Genomic DNA, 17,340 nt, shown 5'->3' with positions numbered 1-17,340 from the left:
AGACAGTGGCTGCAAAGAAGACAAAAGAGCCACTGGAGTTGATCTACTTTGGGCTCCAGATCAATATGAAAAGTGGAAAGTATGTGCTGGGGTACAAGCAGACTCTGTTAATGATCAGACATGGCAAAGTGAAACTGATCATCCTCACCAACTCCCAGCCTTGAGGAAATCAGAAATTTAGAGTGTTGTGCCATGTTGGCCATAACTGGTGTCCATCACTCAGTGGCAGTAGTATTGAATTGGGCACAGAAAGTGGAAAGTACTGTGGAGTATGCACACTGGCTCTCATCGATCAGGTGATTTTGATATCATTGGAAGCATGCCAGGACAGACCGGTGAAAAGTGAGTCATACAAGACTTTTTCTTTAATAAAACTGGCCAGAGCTTGCTTAAAAAAAAAAAAAAAAAAGAAGGGGCGCCTGGGTGGCTCAGCCGGTTGAGCGTCTGCCTTCGGCTCAGGTCGTGATCCCAGGGTCCTGGGATCGAGCCCCGCATTGGGCTCCCTGCTCAGCGGGCAGCCTGCTTCTCCCTCTCCCTCTGCCTGTCTCTCTGCTTACTTGCTCTCTCTCTCTGTCAGATAAATAAATAAAATCTTTAAAAAAAAAAAAAAGTTTTGAGTAAGTGGAGGGTAGCATTTCAGAGGTCAGGCTGTGAGGTCATTAGGCTTGGGTTTGAATCGTGGTTTTATCACAAATTTCCTGTGTGACTTTGGCAACTTATCTTTGCTAAACAGAAGTTTACTGATATGTAATATAAGTTTTTGTTAATAATGGTAACAATCCTCAGAAATATTTTGAATGATTAACTGTTGTTACTAATAATAACAACATACATTATGGATTTGTAAGTTGATAGGGATATATTGTAGTGAAAAGCCAGCATTCTCCCAAATCATATCAGATAGCAAGTGTTGTGCAGAGAATGAAACTAGTGTGATGTGATCAAGGATGACTGAGTAGATACTTTAGATTGGGTCATCAGGCAAGAGCTCTCTGAGCGAGTGAATCTGAATTGACGCCTGAAGGAAGAAGCCATCCATGTTGAGATCTGGGAATGTGGTAAGCCCTTCTAGAGCTTTGTGTCTGCAAGAAACAAGTCCAGTGTGGCTGCAGCACAGCAGGAAGGTGTTATGACATGAAGTGTGAGACACAGGCAGGAGTCAGACCACATAGCACTTGGTAAATCAGGATAAGGGTTTTATTGTGAATTTGGGGGGAAAAGCCATTGAAGGTTTTAGTGACATGGTCTGGTTTGTAGTTTTTAAATATTGTGGGTTGCTCTATGGAGAAGAGATTGTAGTGGGAGGGCAAGAGTAGCAGCAGGTGAGCAGTTTGGAGACTGTGGCCGTGGTCAGGGCGGAGATCAGGCAGCTTAGACTAGGACAGAAGTAATTTACGCAGAGAAGTAGATGCACTGGGGATATGTTTCAGGGGTAGAGTTGATGAAATTTACTTGTAGGTTACCTGTGAAGGAATTGAGGAAAGGGAGACATTAAGGGTAATGACCTAGATTTTTGGCCTGAGCAGCTGGATAAATGGTGGTTTACTGAGATGGGAAAACTGAGCAAAGAGCAGGTTTGTGGGGAATTCAGTTCTGTTGGATGTTACGTGTTGCGGTATCTATTGAACATTGGATTAGAGTTCCTCAGGCAGTGGTTAGCTCCAAGTAAGCAGTCAAACCAACTGTGGCTGATTGAAGCAGGAAAATTCCTTATTGAGACAACCTTTGATAGCTCACAAATCACCAGGAAAGTTAAGTTTACAAGCTTGGAAAATAGGCTGTTCCCAGGGAGATGGGGAGCTCAGAATCTCGCTGTAGAACTGGTCTGGTGAGGACCCTGCTGTTGCCTCCTGCTGTTGAAATCGGCAGTTTGCTCTCTTAACATCCCGCCACTAGCACCCATGGCATTAATTCCTCACTGCCCTGCTTCTTTGCATAATTAGCTAAATCTTCAGTCCCCAGTGGGTGTATCTGATTTACTGAGCCAGGGCATGGGCTAGGTGCCAGGAGTGCTGGGGACACAAATATCTGGCCTTTTAGATTTCTCAGAAGCAGTCTCCCACAACACTCACATGGTGAGAAAGTCCTTGAACTCTGAAAGGAGGGGGAAGAAAAACCACACGCACACACATAAGAATATAAACAACAAATCTGCATTATCAACATCCTTATGGAGATGTAGAGATGGCAGATAGGCAGCTGGATTTACGAGTCTGGAGTTCTAGGGAGAGGTCAGGGCCAGAATATTGATAGGAAAGCATCTGGCACAGAGATGGTGTTTAATGCCATGAATGGGGGCATTTAGAGAAGACAAGGGGGCTCAGGCTGGAGTCAGCGGGGGAAGAAGATCCAGTTAACGGAGGTTGAAGTAGGAAGAAAGCCAGGAGAAAGTGGTATTTCTTTTGAGACAGGAGAGAGTCTTTCGAGGAGGGAGTGGTCAGCTGTGTCAAATGCTGCCGAGAGTTGAAGGTAAGACGGCATAAAACATAAAGACACAGATGGCAGTGCCTTACGTTGGTTTTCAGATCCTCGAGTATATTACTTTGTACCTCAAGTGGTCTCATCAACCCATTCGGTAAACACTCATTATTGAATATATATTACATGCCAGCACAGTGATACAAAAAGCTTATGGTCTAGGGCAGGGACCCCTAAGCTTTAGTGACTGTAAGAATTTTCAGGAGAGTTTGTTAAAAGACAGATTCTTGGGCTGCATTCCCAGGTGTTTTAGTATCTACTTTTTTTTTTTTTTTAAAGATTTTATTTATTTATTTGAGAGAGAGAGAGCATGAGAGGGGGGAGGGTCGGGAGGGTCAGAGGGAGAAGCAGACTCCCCGCCGAGCAGGGAGCCCGATGCGGGACTCGATCCCGGGACTCCAGGATCATGACCTGAGCCGAAGGCAGTCGCCCAACCGACTGAGCCACCCAGGCGCCCTTAGTATCTACCTTTAATAGGCGCCCCGAGGTGACTCTGGTATAGGTATTCCTTGGGCTACACTTTGAGAAAGTTGGACCAGTGGGAGATACTAAAACATTACTTTTATTTTGTTTATAAGCATACAGTCTGCCTACTTCCATAAATAACTTAAGGCAGCTTCTAAGAAATATTTTTATTTAAAAATTAGAATCAGAGAAGACAGAAATGAGAGAGAAGTGTAAGACCTCTGAATGATGATACATAGCTTTCCAGATGCTGAGGTCCTATACCACTGTCAAAATTGGACCACGTGTTTGGCTCTTCTCTGCAACGAAACCAAAAAATGAGAAAATAATAAAATAAATAAAAAGCTACTATTTGTCAAAGCCTTCCTAAATGCTAAACATACTGCCAAGCATACTGCTATATATGTAGAATATACCGTATCCTAAATTTATTGCTAATCATACTTTATAGTAGAAGTATGAGTAGATACAGAATACATATTTTCTGTGAGACATCTCAAATTCTCAAGAGAAACAAATGTTTTATCATTTCTTTGAAAAAATGTTTGTAAGTAATAGTAGTAGTTTATGGATCAGGCAGTATATGCATTGATTTGCTTAGAATTTCTCATGTAATCTTTAATCCAGCTCAATGAGGTAGAGATTAGCCTCACGTTATAAACAGGTAAATAAAGCTTAAAGAAATTAAGCTTAAAGAAATTAAGGAAGTTTCTTATATTTACACAACTACTACATGGCAGAGCCAAGATTTGAACCCAAAGTCTGCTCTTAACCACACAGGTCCCTGCACAGTGTAGAACATTTAGGAAATAAAGAAAAATATAAAGAAGCAAATAAAAAATCACCCATAGTTCAGCTTCTGTTAGCCACGTACTGTTAGGTATGTTTTTTTTCCCAATCTTTTTAAAAATAGCTTTAACTTTTCCTGATTATAGAAGTAAGTGTACTTATTTTATAAAGGAAGGAACAAAAATCCATAGTTCTAGAAGCCAGTGGTAAACACTTCAGTATTTTGAAATATGTCTTCATAGGCTTATTTTATGCTTTTCTATTTACATGTACTTTTTTTTCATGACAATAATGGAACCTTATATATATGAAGTTTTATATCCTTCACAGTATATTGGTGAGCTTTTTCCTATCTTGTTAAGTTTCTTCAAAAGTATTGCTTTTTTTTCTGGCTGGTTAAAATTCCATTTCACAGCTCTACTATAATTTAACCATTCCACTACTGTTGGATATTTAGACTTTATTTATTTACTTATTGCTGTAAAGCTGCGACGAGCACAAGTATTTGTTGGCAGGACTGTAGGAAAGCAGACACTCTCCACTGCAGGTGGTGATTTATGTTGATAACAGTTTTCTTCAGATATTAAACAGTTTGAAAATGTTAATGTCCTTTCCACTAATGCAATTTCTAGGAGTCTCTCCAGAGAACCCCAAACTTTTTAATTATTTTCCATGCTTTGAACTGTCTTTCCCTTAGGATCTAAACGCTCTTCCCACAGCAATGCTTATTTTTATGGCTTCTTCAAGAACAAGCGAATAGTTTTGTTTGACACTCTACTAGAAGAGTATTCTGTACTAAACAAAGACATCCTGGAAGAGCCTGGCATGGAACCCCGCAAAGATGGAGAAGGGGACAGTGAAGAAATAAAAGCTAAAGTTAAAGTGAGTTCTTCTTTTCCTAAGAGACCCTGGCTTAGTTTTTATAAACAGTTCCTATGACAACTCAAAATAACATCAGTTTCTATGTAGTGAGTGGTAAATTCAAGGAGACTATCAAATAAGAACCCCGTGGCCCCGTTATAATTCTGGTATTTGGGAGAGATTATTATTGTTATTACATGCTAACTACCTCTCAAGCTTTTACAGAATGTACCCATGAAAATTAGAAGCATAAGATAGGAAAATTCTTATGATTATAAGCTATCTTTAAAACAGGGACGTTGTATATATTCCCTATATGTTTTTGTTCAAAGAATTTCACCAGGCAGGATAAAGAGAAGATAAACATCTGATTTTTAGCTCATTGAGATTTTTAGCTCATGATAGACTTTGGCAATGGAGAGACTTGAATTTGAATCCTGGTTCTGTCATTTAGTAGCTGTGTGTCCTTGGGTACACTGTATAGTGTTGGTCAGTTTTCTATTGTTTGTTTGACAAATATTTATGGAACACATATTCTGTGCTGAGATACTTTGCCTGGCACTAGAAGTGCAAGAATAAAGAGGGAAACTTTGCTCTCGAGGAGCTGATGGTCTGAAGGGGAGAAAGTCATCGAAGCCCAGTACAATATGATAATTGTAATAGTGAAGCTGTGTATCCTGGATGCAGTGGGAGCACAAGAGAAGACATTCTTAAATCTGACCTGAGTCTCAGAAGCTTTTTCTGAGTTCTCTCCTGGATGAGGTTAGCTGAGGCTGATTAGCAAGATCTCAAGTACCAAGACTAAATGGGGGAGGAGGGACAATGATAAGAAACAACACAAATTTAATCAGAAACAGTTGCCAGTATTTGTATATATATGGGAATGTGCTATTGGCTTTGGTGTCATCCAGAGATGATTTTGGATCTATGTAACTCTGGACAAGTAAGTTCTCTAAATCATAGATTTCTTAACTAAAAGATAATGCTAGCAGGGTTTCTCACCTTGGCACTATTGACATTTTGGGCCAGGTAATTTTTGTTGTAGGGGGTATCTTGTGCATCATAGGATGTTTAGCAGCATCCCTGGCCTTTCCCCACTACATGCCAGTATCAACCTCCCCTACCCTCAACAGTTGTTACAACTGAAAATATCTCCAGACATTGCGAGATAGCCTGGGGAGGGCGGGGTGTCAGGGATTGGGGGGCAAGATCATTCCTGGTTGAGAAACACTGGGCTAAAGATGCCTGTCTTTTAGGGTTGGGAGGATTAAATGAAACAATATAGGGGAAATACCTTGTACTCCATTTTATACATTCTAACTACCAGAAAATAACTATTATCTTTTGAACATCCATTTTGATCCTAAAAAAGAAAGTCAAGTAAAGTGCCTAGCCTAGTCATAAATATGTACATGAGGCAAGATTCTGTGAAGGGATTAAGTAACATTTGGAGAAGGCTAAGTGCTTTGATTTTGCTTATTTTTGAAGTGGGTTTATCCTGCCAGTTAGGTTGCTTGGTCTGACCAAGCATCAGGAGTTTAAGCTAGGAAGAGATCTTAAGGTCATCTTATCAGTAGGAAAACTGAAGTCCAGAAAGGGTAACTCAGCAGTGGCAGTGGGGAATCATGCAAGTTTAGCAAGTCAGCCTGCTTAAGAGGTATCTACATACCGGCGTGTGGGGATGGGGGTGGATAACATCATAGCCAAACCATGACGTTAGATAGTGGTCCATTGAGTTCAAACAATGTAGTGAAATTACTGACCTTTAGTATCTAGGGGAACATTATTCTTGGGCTTAAATCTTACAAAAGATTAGATAGTCTTTAGAAGTGTGTTGAGCAGAGTTTGAGTTATTTTGCTGACTTCTCGAAAAGCCTGCTTAATTTCGTTGATAACTACAAATTTTTAGCATCTAGGTATAGGTTACATGATGAAGATACATTAGACATAGTCCTGCCCTGAAGAACCTGTAGTAGAGGAGACTAGCCATGTACACAGATAGCCCATAAATTAACACAGGCTGTGGTAAATAGTGGCTGGAATAATGTGGCTTTTAGAAGTTAAGAAATTAATGAGAATTCTAGTGGTAAATAGTGGCTGGGATAGTGTGGCTTTTAGAAGTTAAGAAATTAATGAGAGTTCTAATAGACATTTTCTTCAAAGAGAAGATATTTGACCTAAGTAGAATTTTGACTTGGGAATGGGGCTTTTCAGGTTGAAGTTATGGAATGAATAGAGCTGTAGAGATTAAAAAAAAAAAAAAAAAAAAGCTACATGCTGGCTATTCTAAGACTAATGATTATGTGGATTTTTGTAGATGGAGATAGAAAGGTAGACTGGGACCAGTTTATAAAATTCTTCCTGAAGACATCGAGTGGTTGTTTCAGTGGCCTGGAAGGTTTAGATTGATTTGGGTAGAAGCCAAATCTTGCTTTAGGAAGATTACAGTTTGGTGGCAGCATACAGGATAGAGCAGACTGGAGGCAGGGAGACTTCTAGGGGCCTATTGCATCAAAGTAACCAAGATAATGAGGGTCTGCAGTAGAGTGAGAATCAGAGTAAGTGCAAGAGTCACAGTAAAAGGTGGATTTAAAGTACCTGGTGATTGCTATTGTGGGGAGTGAAGGAAGTCAAAGATTGACTCAACACAGAGAAAGACAAATACCATACGATTTCACTCATACGTGGCATTTAACAAATAAAACAAACGAGCAAGGGGGAAAAAAAGAGGAAGAGGCAAAGCAAGAAACAGACTCTTGAGGACAAACTGAAGGTTGCCAGAGGGGAGGTGGGCAGGGGGATGGGTGAAATAGGTGATGGGGATTAAGGAGTGCACTTGTGATGAGTACTCGGTGTTGTATGGAAGTGTTGAATCACTATACTGTACAGCGGAAGCATAACACTGTATGCTAACTATACTGGAATTAGAATAAAAAACTTCATGAAAACAACAACAACAAAGATTGACTCAACACTCATTAACTATAGTGCTTTCCGGTGCATGTGCCACACTACTATTTTAGGTAGCATAGCAGGATTTTAAATTTGAATAGCTATATATTAAGGTAAATAAAACTAGTTCATGAATATGGCCATTTAGGACAAGGCTAAGTTTTAAAAAGTGAATTGGTTTAAAGAAAGCTATTGCGTAAATAATCACACGGAGAGCACACAGATGTAGCAGAAGTTTAGGAAACAGTGGTTTATTCACCTGCTACTGAACACCAACTGTGTACAGCGCAGTGCGGGGGGAGGGGTCGCAAAGATGGTTTTCAGTCTGGATGAGGTAGAGAAAATGAAGCGATTCATTTAAAGTTTAAAAGAAAAAAACTTAAGTGATCTGAAATCCCTCCTCTCAGAGAGCGCTAGTAACATTTTGATGAATGGCTCTATACTGGTTATTAACATTTTAAAAGATGCTGAGGAAACTTAACTCTGGGATTTTACCCTTCTGGAGACAAACAGAGTATTTGGAACAACCTGTCTTGAAAGTAGTTTGAATAAAAGGAAAGGTAAAACTATAGAAAAGCTGCCCCTTTGTAGAAGAAAAGAAGTATGTCCCAGCAAGTGCTAGGGTTATGTGTAAGTCTCCCCAGTTAATAAGGGTAATAGAAAGGGCAGAGGCCCCAGAGATGTGGGTTCGGGGTTTACCCACTACTCACTAGCAAGATGATCTGAAGCCAGACATTCTTAATTTGTCAGCTTCCTTTTCTTCATCTCTAAAATGAAGATAATACCCCCCATCCTGCCCAGTTTGGGTGGTATTGGGGTCAAATGAGTCAGTGGGTGAATCTTGTGAAAAAGAAAGTGCTATAGAGAAATAAAAGATGTGTGATAGTTCTCTCTGTTTCTTTATGTGAAGTTAGCTTGGGAAGTAGAGGAAATCCAGTTTTGTCCAAGAATCTGTCATAAGGAAGTAAGTCTCCTTTGTGTGGAAAGTGACCCTCGTTTAAGCTCGCATCATTCCAAATCTTTGTGACTGTGTACTTCCAAACAGCGTCCTAAACCCAGCCACCTGCCACGACACAGAGGCCTGTGCTGTCTAGTAGAGAGCTGGTTGTTCTGTAAAAGAATTCATAGTTCCTATCGGGAAGCTGGCAACTAGTAAAAACAGAAGCCCGAGGACCGTGTTACTTTATCTACAGTGAGGCTACTGAGGGCTGCCTTACAGCAGTGGGGGGTAATGAGCCGCACATAAACTGTCTGATACATCCGCGTCTGCCACATAGGCCATCGCTGAGTGGGAGCTATTATATTATTACTGTTATTAAACAAAACAGCCATATTTTTGCTTATTGTGAAAGCAACAGAAAAGAAAGCATGAATAATCTAGCTGACCATAAATATCTTACTATATGTATTTCTCATCTTTATAAACTATCATTTTTTTCATCATTCTCCTCCTATTGGACATATGGGTTGTTTCCAGTTTTTTGCTGTTAAAAATATTCTTGTAGTGAATATCTTCATATGTGAATCTTCACTCTTAATTTCCCCCTTAGAATAAGATGTCTGTTAATTGGTGCTTAAAATTGGTACTCTTTCTTCATGGCCCTGAAGGGACAGGTACACAGGTGGCTCTGCCTTTTAAAGAACTAGGTCAGTTTTTCATTCTTTTGTTCCCCTACCAATATGCTCTGACCTAAATTTCAATATTTGAAAGGAAAAGAGATAATAAATGTCAATGCTGTTTTGCAAATCTCTTTATCTTCTTTGTCATGTATCTACCCGGAAGAATTGGGGAAGGAGAGGAAAGTGGTAGAATAATCTGGCTGCTTGTGTTCCCATTAGGTTGCATTTTTCTAAATTGTATAAAACAAAATCAGTTCCACATTCATCAGTTTTTTTGTACTTCACCCTTTTAAGTAGCTGCAGTTTATTTCAAAACCCTTAGCCTTCACTTTTCTAGAATGTATGTTCTCTAATTGTTTGTTGCAGGATACTGTGTGTGTCAGTAGATCAAGCTTGTTTATTATTTGGTTCATATCTTTATATCTCTTTGATACTTTATTTGCTTGATGTTTCATTATTGAGAGAGGTATGTTAACAAATCTATTAATAGATTTGTCAGAATTGATATATTGTGAAGAAATAGTATTAGGTACATATAAATTCAGAATTAATGCATCTTCCTGGTAAATTCAATCTTTGACCATTCTGTGGTGACCTTCTTTAATAATGCTGTTAAGTCGTCTTTTTTTTTTTTTTTTAAGATTTTATTTTTAAGTAATCTCTACCCCCAATGTGGGACTCGAGCTTACCACCCTGAGATCAAGAGTCCCATGTTCCACCAACTGAGCCAGCCAGGCACCTCTTGAGTCACCTTTTAAATTGATTTTGTCTGATGTTAATATAGCTACAGCAGTTTTCATTTGGTTAATGTTTGCTAGATGTCATCCGTTTACTTTTTTAAAAAAATTATTGAGCTAAAACTTACCATTTCAACCATTTGTAAATGTACAGTTCAGTGGTTTTTAGCATATTCATCATGTTGTGCAACCAGCCACCACTATCTCATTCATCCTCTTACTTCCCACCTTAACCATCCTCTGTCTTAGATGCCTTATACAGGACATGTAGGTAGGTTTTGTTGTTATGGTTGTTTTTATTTTTATTTTTATTTATTTTTTAAAGATTTTATTTATTTATCTGAGAGAGCAGGAGTACGGGGAGGGGCAGAGGGAGAGGGACAAGTAGACTCCCTATTGAGCGGGGAGCCCAACATGGGCTCAATCCCAGGACCCCGAGATCATGACCTGAGCAGAAGTCAGACGCTTAACTGTCTGAGTCACCCAGGGCCCCCATTATGGTTGTTTTTAAATCCAAACTGAGAGTCACTATCTTTTTTTTTGTTAAAGCTTAGTTTATTTATATATGTTGTGATTACTGATATATTTGGAATTCTTTCTACCATATTATTTTATGCCCTTTCCTTCTGTCCTTTCCATACCCCCACCCTACCTCCAAACATACACATGTACACCTTCCTGCTTTTTTTTAAGAACTGTATGAGGGTTTTTTAAAAATTATATTTTAGTTATTCAGATTGGAAGGTTCTTGTATGATTGTTCTTTCAATGACCGCTGTTAAATATTAAGCTTGCCCATATAACTTAAAATCTTAAAATATCCAGTATCTTCACTGCTTCCTGAACAATCCAGGGACCATACACACTTTGATCCAGTTATTCCTTTCATCTTGTGTTTTAGTTTTGTTTTAATTTTTAGCCCACAAATTAGCATTATTATTATCTTATACAGTCACTATTTAGATTTATCCCTATGCTTACCTGTTTCTTTGCTTACCATTCCCTGTTCATCTTACACCTTCCTTTTAGACATAACTTTCCTTCTTCCAGAAGTATATGTTTTAGCAACTTTTTTTTGAAATTTCTGGGTTTTGTTTTTATTTCCTTCTCATTTTTGGATGTCAGTTCAAGACTATCTTATTGAGTTATTTATCTTAGTACTTTATTTTTATTTTTTTAAGAGATTTTATTTATAGGGGCGCCTGGATGGCTCAGTCGTTAAGCATCTGCCTTCGGCTCAGGTCATGATCTCAGGATCCTGGGATCGAGCCCTGTGTCGGGCTCCCTGCTCCTTGGGAAGCCTGCTTCTCCCTCTCCCACTCTCCCTGCTTGTGTTCCCTCTCTCGCTGTGTCTCTCTCTGTCAAATAAATAAATACAATCTTTAAAAAAAAAAAAGATTTTATTTATTTGAGGGAGAGAGAACACAAGTAAGGGGGAGGGGAAGACGGAGAGGGAGAAGCAGTCTCCCAGCTGAGCAGGGAGCCCCACGTGGGGCTTGATCCCAGGACACTGGGATCATGACTTGAGCCAAAGGCAGACACTTAACCAACTAAGCCACCCAGGTGCCCCATTATCTTAGCACTTTATTTATTTATTTTTAAAAGATTTTATTTATTTATTTGTCAGATAAATAAATGGGGGCGGGGGGCGGCAGGCAGAGGGAGAAGCAGGCTCCCCACTGAGCAGGGAGCCTGATGCGGGACTTGATCCCAGGACCCTGGGATCATGACCTGAGCCAAAGGCAGACGCTTAACGACTGAGCCACCCAGGCATCTCGTCTTAGCACTTTAAAGATGCCATTCTGGGATGCCTGAGTGGCTCAGTTGGTTAAGCATCTGCCTTTGCCTCAGGTCATAATCCCAGGGTCCTGGGATCAAGCCCCACTGCTGGCTCCCTGCTCAGCCGGGAGTCTGCTCCCTCTGCCCCTCCCCCTTCTTGTGCTCACTCTCTCTCTCAAATAGATAAAATAAAATTTAAAAAGATGCCATTCCATTATGTTATAGCTTCTTTGTTCCTGTTGAAAAAGTCTGCTCTGAGCTTATTGTTAACTTCTTTATAGTTCTCTCTGGTTGTTCTTAAGATTTCTGTTTGATTTTCATGTTCTGCAAGTATGGACTTCTTTAACTCAGTCCTACTCGGGATATACTGTCGTTCCTAAATCTAACAACTTAGATCTTTCCTGAAGTTTTGAGAATTCTTAGCCAATTAGACCTTTGAGTGTTGCCTCTCTTCCATTCTCACCCGTCTGTCTTTCTGGAATTCCAGTTAGATGAATGTTACACTATCGCATTCTGTCTTCCACAAGTGATAATCACTCTTTTTATCTTTTCCGTCTTTTTGTCTCTACATCCCAGTGCACTGATTCTTTCTCTGGATATATTTACTCTATTCTTTAACCAGCCCATTGTGTTTTAATTTTAAAGCTCTATTTGTTTCTTTTTCAAATCAGTTTGGTTGTTTCTGGGATGTCTCCTGTTCCTTCTTCATGTTCTTAGATCTCTTCTTTGTGTAAAGTAAGCTTTTTTTTTTTTAAGATTTATTTATTTATTTATTTATTTGACAGAGAGATAGCACAAGTAGGCAGAGCGGCAGGCAGAGGGAAAGGGAGAAGCAGGCTCTCTTGCTGAGCAGGGAGCCTGATGCGGGGCTCAATCCCAGTTCCCTGGGATCATGACGTGAGCTGAAGGCAGCCGCTTAACCGACTGAGCCACCCAGGTGCCCCTAAAGTAGGCTTTTTAAAATATTTTATATGTAACAGTTCCATTATCTAAAGTCTTATGGAGCTAATGATGCTCTTTATTTTTTCTGCTCTTACTCATTGTTCCATCATTTTCTGAAGTCTTTGGCAATTTTTATTGTGAGCTCACAATGCGTCACTGATTTTAATCTTTAGGAATCCTGAGGGGTCTGGGTTTAGGGTACAGTCCTCAATTAGAGGATTTGCATTTGCGTCTGTCATCTGTCCCCAGTGCTACCAAACTGGAAGTACTTTCATCTTTCAGCTTGGGATTTTTCTGGACCATACAGATCATGATTTTGAATTTTAATCAGAGACTTTTTTCCCCACTTTAGGTAAGACTTGACACAATTGGGTGATTTTACCACCATATTTTTTTCTAGCTCACTCTTTGACTCAGAGTGTAGTCCTTCATGGATTTGTGCAAGGGATCTCAATTTCATCTCCTCACCTTTGGCTTTCCCTTACTTTCTAATGAACTAAACTCTATGTCTAAAAGGATATTTATGGGGTGCCTGGGTAGCTTAGACAGTTAAGTGGCTGCTTTTGGCTTGGGTCATAGTCTCAGGGCCCTAGGATTGAGCCCCACATCGGGCGCCCTGCTCAGCGGGGAGCCTGCTTCTCCCTCTCCCGCTGCCCCTCCCCCCACTCGTGCTCTCTCTCTCTCTCTCTCAAATGAATAAATAAAATCTTAAAAAAAATTTTTTTAAAGGGTATTTATAATCTCTTTAGCATTTTTAGATGTCTGAGAGTTTTTCAGACTAGTTAGTAACATTGCCAGAAGCAGGTGTCCAGTGGTGGGTATGTATGTATGTTTGTGTTGGTGAGTGAATATGTATGTGCACGTGTGTGAGTGTGTATAAGATTAAATTGTTCATTGTGTCTTGGCACTATTTAGATTGAATCTGGGAAGTTATAAACAATTTTATTTGGCTTAGTAAACATATTTCATCATTGATTTGACCACCATTTATGTTTAATTATTTTGCAGTACTGTAATAATATGCAAATGGTTACACATGTGTCAACTAACATTATTTTATTTGATTGATGAATATTGAATAATTTACTTTTACATTCATAATTGTGTAAAAGTTGAAAGCACAGGTCTACCAGACTACCTGGCTTCAAATGCCAAACTTCGGCTGTGTGGCCAGAGGAAAATTAGTTAACTTCTCTGCCTAGATTTTCTCATCTGTAAAATGGTAATAAGAATATGTCATATGGTGGTTGTGGTATATAAATGAGATAATTAAGTATTTAGCACAGAGGGTCTATATTTGTAGTCATTGTTTAATAAATGTTAGCAATTTTTGTAGTTATTTTTTTCATCTTTCCTGGCCCAGTCTTCATATGTGTCGAAGGGGAAAAAATTAAAAGTTTTCTCCTTATATAATGTCTGTTTCTTCCATATTGCTTTTTTCTGGATCTAATCTTCCATCTTAACAACTTCCCTAATATATCTGGTAATTCTTGGTTGTCTACTCCTTAGTAAGAGAATGGGACTAAAAATTTGCCTGGAATCTCTGAGCCTATCGATAAGGTGTTTTCACTTTGGGCTTTGCTGTAGGCTGGCCTGGGTAGGCTTTTTGCTGGGCAACACCTGGTGTTAGTATCCTCCAGTCTTTCGTGGTGGAGTGGTCAGAGTTCCCAGGGAATACTCTTTTGATCTTCTGCCTGGAGGGTAGTGTTCTGGGAGCCAGGTGCGGGGTGAGGGCTGGGTCAGGAGAGAGAGTTGTCAGTATTCAGCATACCCTACCTACAGCTAACCAGTTACATAGTCTGTTGCTAGTGCACTCTAGTCTTCGCTGTGCCCAACCCTTGGCTGAAAAGTTCTCTTCTTTTGCCCTATCCAGAGAGAATAAATGTTCAGGCTCCTGCCACAATGAGGGAGGAGCAGTTGCCTTTTGGTGTGGAGCTGGAGAAGGAATCTGAAGCTTTTTTTTTTTTTTTTTTTTTAAGATTTTATTTATTTATTTGACAGAGAGAGACACAGCGCGAGAGGGAACACAAGCAGGGGGAGCGGGAGAGGGAGAAGCAGGCTTCCCGCTGAGCAGGGAGCCCAATGCGGGGCTCGATCCCAGGACCCTGGGATCATGACCCGAGCCGAAGGCAGACGCTTAACGACTGAGCCACCCAGGCGCCCCGGAATCTGAAGCTTTAACTACTTCTGAAACCGCTCTTACCCAATTCTTATTTTAGGGCCTTCCCCTTTTCTCCCAGTTCCAGAAGTACCTAATGTTGTTAGTTCCCAAGCCCTTTGCAGACTGTGTGGTGTAAATCAGGCTGGTTCTCTTTGCTCCACTGCTGGCTTGTGAGTCAGCTTTCTTTAGTCTGCTAAGTCTGTTCATATGCCCGTCTGATTTCCTGCTTCCAAAATGTTGCTGTTGTCACCTCTCATGTTTTCCCCATCCGTGTGGGTTTATCTTTTAAAAAAGTTCCTTGACTATAGTTTTAATGGGGATTTTGGAGGGAATAACAGTTGTGAATTGTGAATGTTCTTTCCGCCATCTTAACTTGGAAGTCTCAGTTTTTTAAATGGCAATTCATGGTGTATTGGGAGGTGACCATAAGTGATATGTGCTTATTTGTAGATAATTTGGAATATAGGAAAGATATAAAACAGTTAAAACACCACTATAATTGTATCATATAGAAAAAACTGCTGTTAACATTTGATATATATCCAGTTTGTTTTCTGTATTTGTTTTTATATACACATTCACATTTTTTCAAAATTGGAATCATTATTTTTAGTTTTGTATCATGCTTTCTTCACTTAATAAACCATTTTCCCATGTCAGAACATAATTTTGGAAACATTTCTAATGGGTTTATAATATGGCTGTCATATAAATTTGTCATGATTTATTTAAATATTGTCTATTGATAAAGATTTATATTTTTAACATTCTTTTTTCTAATCTAAATTAGACTGTAAGCTTCATGAAGTCAGGGAATGTCTGTCTTGTTCATGATTCTTTCTCCAATGCTTAAGCTAGTGTCTACCATGGAGTGATTCAGAGAATGTTTTATTAAGTGGATGAGAAGTTTTGCACAAAAGTCTGATTGTTTTCTTAAGTTAGTTAGAATCTAAGAAGGGCTCTTACTTGATTAAAAGGCATAAACTTTTTGAAGGTTGTTAATTTATTTTCAATGTGTTCTTTGATTTAGAATAAGAAACAAGGATGTAAAAATGAGGAAGTGCTTGCTGTACTTGGCCATGAACTGGGGCACTGGAAGTTGGGACACACAGTCAAAAATATCATTATCAGCCAGGTAAGTTGGGAGTGACAGTTCTCTTTTTACGGCACGGTAGTCAAAGAAGTATGGCAGACAGGAGAGGTGGTCTGGTGGAGAGGTGGCTTCATCTCACGGCTTCCTGACCTAATACCTGTAATCTTAGGCAAGTTCCTTAAGCTCTCTCTGTCTCCAACCCTTACTGAATGATAATACCCCCTAGGACTGATGTAAGAATAAATGAGTTAAGGCATATAAAGAGTTTGGAGTAGTATGTGGAAGCGGTAAGGACCGTGTCATTTTTATTGCTGTTACCACCATCGTGGCCCCCTCCAGAATCCCTCAGCTCTAGGAACTGTGAAGATCAAAAGCCATGAGTCTTGATAAGCTGGACATTAAAATGCTTTATTTTTAAACTTTTTTTTCTCATTTACAAGCCATTATATATCTATTGAAGAGAACTGTAGTAGCTATAAAGAAGAAAATAACAATTCCTGTAACATTCTTCCTCTGGGGCTCCAGGCAAAATACCACTATATCCTGTTGACTGGTTCTGAGCAGGTGTGGCCTTAACTGAGTCTGAAGTGGGTGTTTGTTTTTGTTTTGTTTTCATGTCAGACGGGTAATGTGCTAAGGTCATAACAAGGTTTGAGGGAGGCAGATGTCACACAACGGCATAAACATCCAATCATCATACTTAAGAACTATAAAAGGATCAGAAGTGGGTCTTTGTACTTTTCTAAAGGCCTGCTGGTTCTGGATGGTGGTCTGCGTGGGAAGATCTGTGAGCTCCTCTGGGCCCTTCCTGTTTGTTGCCTTGCATCTTTCAGTAAAAAATGAATTCCTTGGCTTGAAGCTAATTGTATGGATAGCTGGCAGTGAGTAAGACAGTAAATAAGTCCAAATCCAAGTTTAGAGTATTTAGTCTAAAGAGGAAAATCACTGCTGCTTTCATGAAGGAAGGGGTGCAGTGGAATCAGGCTACCACAGGGTAGTAGGCTAGTCCCGGAGGTGTGGTACCCGATCCAGGGAGGGGTTGACTGCCCCTTGTAATAGATTATGCACTCAGCAAAAGCCAGTAGGGGGATGGATATCTGGGTTGTTAACTAATGCACTGACTCCTTCCCTGGCACCTTGGCCATTTTGTTCAAGAGCACCTTGACCAAGTCCTAGAGTGGCTGGGGAGAGAAGCTAACATCCACAGAGCAGGTATCTTCTCCACCTTATTGAAAGCCTCCTTTACCGTGGACTCTTTTAGTGAATATTCACATTGGACCAAAGTACTATCATACTCTGGGCTAATTTTGGAAGTTTTTTCACATACCTCTTTTCCAGATCTTGTTAGCCATCCTTGAGTTCGTTTCAAGGCCCTGATCATTCAGCCAAACTATTATTTGCCCACTGCCAATAATTATATATTTTTAGCTCAGGCCTTCTATCCTTCCAGACTGAGTGGGCAAT

The 17,340-nt window shown here is 39.8% G+C and overlaps 1 protein-coding gene and 1 non-coding gene across 3 annotated transcripts in view; one reads left to right on the top strand and one right to left on the bottom strand.

Moving 5' to 3' along the window:
• ZMPSTE24 (zinc metallopeptidase STE24) overlaps positions 1 to 17,340 on the top strand; it is a 45,326-nt gene that overhangs the window by 18,787 nt on the left and 9,199 nt on the right. Inside the window, exons 7-8 of one of the 2 annotated variants that reach the window (XM_035018914.1) lie at positions 4,430 to 4,614; positions 15,814 to 15,918. In XM_035018914.1, coding sequence (XP_034874805.1) covers positions 4,430 to 4,614; positions 15,814 to 15,918 — 290 coding nt within the window. The remainder of the gene's footprint in view (positions 1 to 4,429; positions 4,615 to 15,813; positions 15,919 to 17,340) is intronic. The other variant, XM_035018915.1, reaches the window with a different exon arrangement.
• Positions 16,492 to 16,595, bottom strand: LOC118020501. Its single transcript, XR_004681931.1, has one exon. It is a non-coding gene; the product is annotated as a small nucleolar RNA U13 (small nucleolar RNA).

Source organism: Mirounga leonina, unplaced genomic scaffold (genome assembly GCF_011800145.1).
Source record: "Mirounga leonina isolate KUSES-001 unplaced genomic scaffold, KU_Mleo_1.0 Mir_173, whole genome shotgun sequence".
In the NCBI taxonomy this organism is placed as follows: Eukaryota; Metazoa; Chordata; class Mammalia; order Carnivora; family Phocidae; genus Mirounga; species Mirounga leonina.
Note: the sequence above shows the minus strand (reverse complement) of the source record. Positions and strands in the feature narration are given on the sequence as shown.